The sequence below is a fragment of the Siniperca chuatsi genome, linkage group LG20 (genome assembly GCF_020085105.1).
Source record: "Siniperca chuatsi isolate FFG_IHB_CAS linkage group LG20, ASM2008510v1, whole genome shotgun sequence".
Lineage (NCBI taxonomy): Eukaryota > Metazoa > Chordata > Actinopteri > Centrarchiformes > Sinipercidae > Siniperca > Siniperca chuatsi.
In genome coordinates this window covers 16,688,800-16,694,207 of record NC_058061.1, presented here as the reverse complement: position 1 = coordinate 16,694,207, position 5,408 = coordinate 16,688,800, and the positions used below count along the sequence as shown (strand labels likewise).

Genomic DNA, 5,408 nt, shown 5'->3' with positions numbered 1-5,408 from the left:
TGCTCAGTTCCCCTCCTGACTTGCTTATCTGACATTGACTCCTGGATGTCTCATTCTTCTCAAAATATTCAGGACGAGGTGGAGATTCTTTTATTTGGTCCTCCCAAAGAAAAACTGTTACTCAGACAAAGGGATTGTAAAATCCATCTTTCTTCAGCTAAGGAATATTTCAAAAATAAGATAACTCCTTCCTAAAGGTTGCCTTGACTGTAGTAAATTATCCAGTTTTGTCTCATCTGCAGTATTGCAACGCATACTCATGTCTCAGCCATAATAGCACAAACCATTAACAACTCGTACAAAATGCATCTGCACAGCTTTTAACCGGATCCGGTAAATATATATGTAGATAGATATAGACATATTAGCCCTATTGTAGCTGGCCTCCATCAGCTCCCAGTTACTTTGAACTGATTCCAAATTTTTATTCTTAAATTAGAAACCCATTCAAGGCCTTGCTCCGTTTTGCATTAGTGACCTCTTGACCCCTAGGCTACATTCATTGACACTGGTGACCAAGGGCGACTGCACCTTTGCAGTCAGGGCCCCAAGGCCTTGGAAGAGCTTGCCAGAAGATCTCAGCTCAGCCAGCACTGTATCTGCTTTTAAATCTCTTTTGAAAAACTACTTTTTTTTTAAATAAAGCTTTTATTAGGTCACTTTATGTCTTCTTATGATACAATTGTTATGTGACGTTATCTGACCTTTCCCTCATACATACTTGTGCTATTACTTGACTGTTGTTTTTAAGGTTTGTCACTTTCATTTGTGCAGAACCTTGTAACCTTGTTAAGAGAGACACTATATAAATAATGATTATTGTTATTACTAATTTTGACCAGTTATCCCCATGAATATGAAACAAAATCATCACCAAAAAGCTAAATGTGGCCAGAAGTGTAGAAAACATCCCCTGTAGCTTAGGGTGCATTTTCCTGTTACCAAACGAATCCCTTACATGCTCAGAATTGTATTTTTAAACTCCAGACATTTGCAAAAACATGACGGTGCTTCTGTCTCTCTGTCTGGCCCCATATTTTATGTAGAAATACCTGAAAACTCAAACACTCTTCTGTATTCATTAAACAGTCATGAATGCGAGACATCTTGTTACTTTAGTGAAAATTGGATTTTATTAACCTGTTTATGTAAAATATGAACTTGTACACATGAACTCTTAAAGGTGATAATGCAGTACATAAAAAGACAACAACATATTCATACAATAAGCAACAAAACAGAAATAGAAGGTAATCAACAATGCTGTGGCAGGATGCTCATAAGTCATCCCTCTCTGTCTGCTGACAGCTTCTTTACCACACCTCAGATTGTAATGCTCTGATTTGGCAGTTGATCAAAAGGCTTTCAGTCTATTCACTGGTGTGAGTCTGTTTACTACAGGCTCACGTGCTGGAAGCCATAAGTTCATTTCCATTAGGAGAAACTATTTACATATAGTAAATAGCTGGTAAAATATAGGCCTAACATAGTAAAAAGTACTGCTGTGAATGATACAGCAAATAAAGGCACTTAATAATTTAGTGATATATAATCTTTTTTATCTGTCATCAAACTGTTCCGCACTAATTTCCGTGGTACAAACTGTGTGAGGAACGAGGGATACATAAAATACAGTTCAGTGTAAATATTTAACCTCTTCAACTTCAACAATCCACTTACATTTCCCCTTAAGTGGAACAAAATATTAGCTTTACTACTGTATGAAAATGTCACATAAATTTACTTGTACCTGCTCCTTCTAACGCTTCACTGAAGCTACATTATTCTTATACTGAGTGAAATATTCAAACCTAAGATGCCTTGCTCCATTTGATCAAATGGAAAATTCCTAGACATTATCTTATGGAATTCAGCATACATTTATCTTGCCACTGCTGCTATCTCTTCAATCATTGCTATTACAAGAATTAGGAGAGATATGAACAATGCTGCACATTTGACTGACAGACCCGTGGAAAGGTCTGCGGGGTTGAAGAGGTTAAATATTTTACATGTTTACATGATAAATCAAAAAGATTTCAATAAACAAGAGAGTATGATTAAGAATATAACTCAGTCCAGGATTTGTAGTGTAAAGTGCCACAGTGTCATTCCCTAGTAGCTGTGGATGGACTCTGAATCTGAAGCCGGGTCTTGGTGGCCAGGGCTGCCTTGCGGGTCATGGTGGTGCAGCGGGTCAGGATCTCCTCGGTTTTGGGTCTGGGTGGTACCCTGGGAGCCACTGAGGCCGTCTCACTGCCTTTGGACGTGACAGATGCAGAGCTCTCGGAGCTAGTGTTGGAGCCGCGGCGGTCGGAGAGGCTGCTGCGCTCATCAGGCTGGTGACGATGATGCTGTGCTTCCTCTTTCAAACTTGAGGACGATTCGCTGCTTGAGGAGATGCTGGAGAAGCTGAGCTCGGTGCTTGTGTTGCTCATGCTGCGTATGCGGCCGTCTGAGGTTGAGATGTCCCTCTCTGTCTGCGCTTGCGACCAGGTCTCAGAGAGAACATCCAGGGACTGGGCCTTGTGGAGACGCCCCGGCACACTGGACTCTCTTCTGGACTGACCTGCAGGATCCAGCTGTGGGCTGTTCTCTTCGCTGATTCTGGGTGGACAAGAAGCCTGAGCTTCCCTGCTGGTTGCCAGGTTCAGAGTGGAGCTATGCAGCTTTCTCTGGAGGCTGTAAAGGCCTGCCCGTGGGTTGTTGTATGGTTGCAGGTACATGGAGGGGATGTAACCCACCTTGCCATTGAATCTGAAGAGAAGATTACAAGGAAAAGGAAATTAATTTCAACCTGTAAATCATAATTCAACAGCGTGCAAACTGTGGTGACACGGTATGGTATTGTTTGCAGCGCAGACAGATAAGATTGGGATACCTGATGAGCCACCAGCCGTTGTCAGACTTCCGTAGCACCTCAACCACAGAGCCAATGGGCACAGACACCTCGTCATCCTTCTTAGTCGAGTAACTCCTCACAGCACAGTACAGGGCACCTAAAGGTGATAAGAAAACAAGATCTAAACAACAAAGCAGGCACCGCTTTTTTAGGTACAGCTAAAATCTCATTGTGGTTAAATAAGGACAAATACACAGGTTGTCTTTACAAAAATGGTCAAAGAGCACCCCACAGTGTTGGTTGTTTGTAATTACAAGTCTTCACAGTAATGTGTTGAGAATGTGCATCTGGCCTGCACTGAGGGGCATAATTAATACCAAAATTAATACTAATATTAATAAGTAAAGTAATGTAATCAAGCTTGTTAAATTAAACCAGTGTGTTCTCTATGTGCACGATCAAATTCAAATGCGACTACAAGTAAATATCGCACCTCCTAGCTGGAATCCAGCGTCATCATCTTCCTCTCCTTCCCATAACTCCAGGTAGGGAGCAGGAAACCAAGCCAAACGCTTATCCTCGTTCTCCACCAGCCACCAACCTGCAGAGCAAATAAAACACTTTGAAATGAGCGTGAAGGAAGCTAAAGTTCAGAGAAGAAGGTTTGTAAATGTTTAGATCAAATACGGCATGAAAGCTAAAGCACTGACCTGCAGGGTCTTTGATCAGGACATCCAGCTTCTCATCCACAGCAACCTTAAACGGACGATTCTTGGTATCCTTCGTCTCATAAGCAGCCACGCAGCAGTAAGTCTGGGTGACAAACGGGTGAGTGACGCTGCCTGCATGCTGACGAGTCGCATCACCTCCCCCACCTGAGCCATCGGGCAGATCATCAGACAGCAGGATCATGATGCTGCGTGAGAGAGAAGTAATGTTAAAAAATAAAAGTAATCTAATAATCAAGAACTTCTATCAAGCTCTCACATGACTTGAACTACATACTGACATGACAAACCTACCTGTTCTTGGTGAAGTCTGGCTGCAGGTCCTGGTCTTTGGGCATGAAGAACTGTGCAACCTCCAAGCTCTGAGTCACAGTTTGGTCGCACTTTAACAGCTTGTCGCAGTAGCTCTCCAGGAACTTCATGCGTTGGACAGATCGCTTGGATCCTTTCTGCTGGAGGCTGCTCCTCCTGGCCTTCCCTGGAAACAGGAGAGGAAATGGCTTCAAGGTTAGTATTATGTTTGCTGAGAAGACGACGAGCAAAAGAACGCATTTGTCTTATAAATGGCTAAATGTCATTTCCATGGCCTTTTCTAAATGCTCACATGCTTTCCATTTTTTCAACAAAGAAACACTAATGCAGAGTGAAAGGACGCCTGAAGGATAAAACAACTCATTCCACTTTTAGATATAAGGTGGAATGATTTTACCTCAGAGGATAAGCAAGCTAAATAAACCGTGTTTATAGAGATTTTAAACTGTTTTAGTTTGCTGGCTTGCTATTCCTCTAATTACTAGCTGCCTATACAACAGGGTTTCACAGCTGCTTATAGGAGACCATGTAAATAGACTTTGCAATCAGTCAGATGAACACATAGTTGAAACAATCTTACCTCTAAATTTGGGGATCACTCTGTCGTTTCTCCGGAATGGGTTCATATGAGGGAACCTCTTTTTCAGGTGCCTCTGTTTGAAAAATAAAAATAAAAATTAATACATTTTTATTAACTATTAGGTGTTTTTCAATGTAAACAGCACACTGACTACACTAAGTGCTTTTTGGGGGGACTTACATGAAATTTTCTGAAATCCTGGAAGGACCTGTAAATAATCACTTCAGTCTCGTCAGACCATAACACAGATATCATAAACATCTGTGGACAGAGAAAAAATAAAGGATCAGGAACATTCTCAAACACAGCAAAGATACTTAACAATTCAAATAAATAATGTCTGAGGTCTTAACTCACCTTGAGTTTTGGTGTGTCCCTGAGGACGGCTCCAATAATGCGGGCACTGATCACAAAACGCTGTTCACCGGCCATCGTGTGCTTCTTTGTGACTCTGCTCGTAGGATGAATAGCTGCTTTCCTGACCTTCAGTCTCCGGCTGACCTGCCTCAGCTCTGCCGCACTCTGCCTGTCGGCTGCGGTACATATACTTTTCGGGGAGGGGGCGTGGTCTCGAGTGAACACCCGGAGAGGTCTGTGGAAACATGGCAACATCCAAAGGCGTGGAGCATCAGCAGCAGCAGCAGCAGCAGCGCTTAGTCATGTGGGGCTGGATCTTCTGTCACTCAGATGAGCATAACAGAGATCATGTGTTGGAGAATGAAGTAGAGCTGGAAAAAGTTATCCGTCATGAAAGGATTAGCCTGCCTACACGCTAAACTGTAAAATAAAAAATAAAAAGTCTGCTGATGTCATTGCTGGATTCAGTTTTCGTTAAGGATTCACTTTTCATCCTCTAATAACAATTAATGACTGATAATGTAGCCTAGACATAAGTAAGAATTTGCAAATAATTTTATTACAACATCAGAAACGGGGAAACAGTTAG

At 42.0% G+C, this 5,408-nt stretch overlaps 1 protein-coding gene across 1 annotated transcript; it reads right to left on the bottom strand.

Moving 5' to 3' along the window:
- Nucleotides 1–1,110: 1,110 nt before the first annotated feature.
- On the bottom strand, nucleotides 1,111–4,993 carry LOC122867880 (NADPH oxidase organizer 1-like). The gene is made up of 8 exons (XM_044179287.1): nucleotides 4,820–4,993; nucleotides 4,643–4,723; nucleotides 4,463–4,535; nucleotides 3,865–4,048; nucleotides 3,553–3,758; nucleotides 3,336–3,443; nucleotides 2,882–2,999; nucleotides 1,111–2,757 (listed from the first exon to the last, which is right to left on the bottom strand). The coding sequence occupies exons 1-8, from the start codon at nucleotides 4,892–4,894 to the stop codon at nucleotides 2,109–2,111; spliced, it is 1,494 nt and encodes a 497-aa protein (XP_044035222.1). The 5' UTR covers nucleotides 4,895–4,993; the 3' UTR covers nucleotides 1,111–2,108.
- Nucleotides 4,994–5,408: the final 415 nt, after the last annotated feature.

What these genes read in the sequence shown, in the direction of transcription:
- LOC122867880 (XM_044179287.1), bottom strand. Translation starts at nt 4,894, where the DNA reads ATGGCCGGTGAACAGCGTTTTGTGATCAGTGCCCGCATTATTGGAGCC. An exon ending in GGGACACACCAAAACTCAAG is followed by an intron (nt 4,724 to 4,819) that starts GTGAGTTAAGAC and finishes CTCTGTCCACAG; the next exon opens with ATGTTTATGATATCTGTGTT. An exon ending in CCAGACTTCACCAAGAACAG is followed by an intron (nt 3,759 to 3,864) that starts GTAGGTTTGTCA and finishes TCTCTCACGCAG; the next exon opens with CATCATGATCCTGCTGTCTG.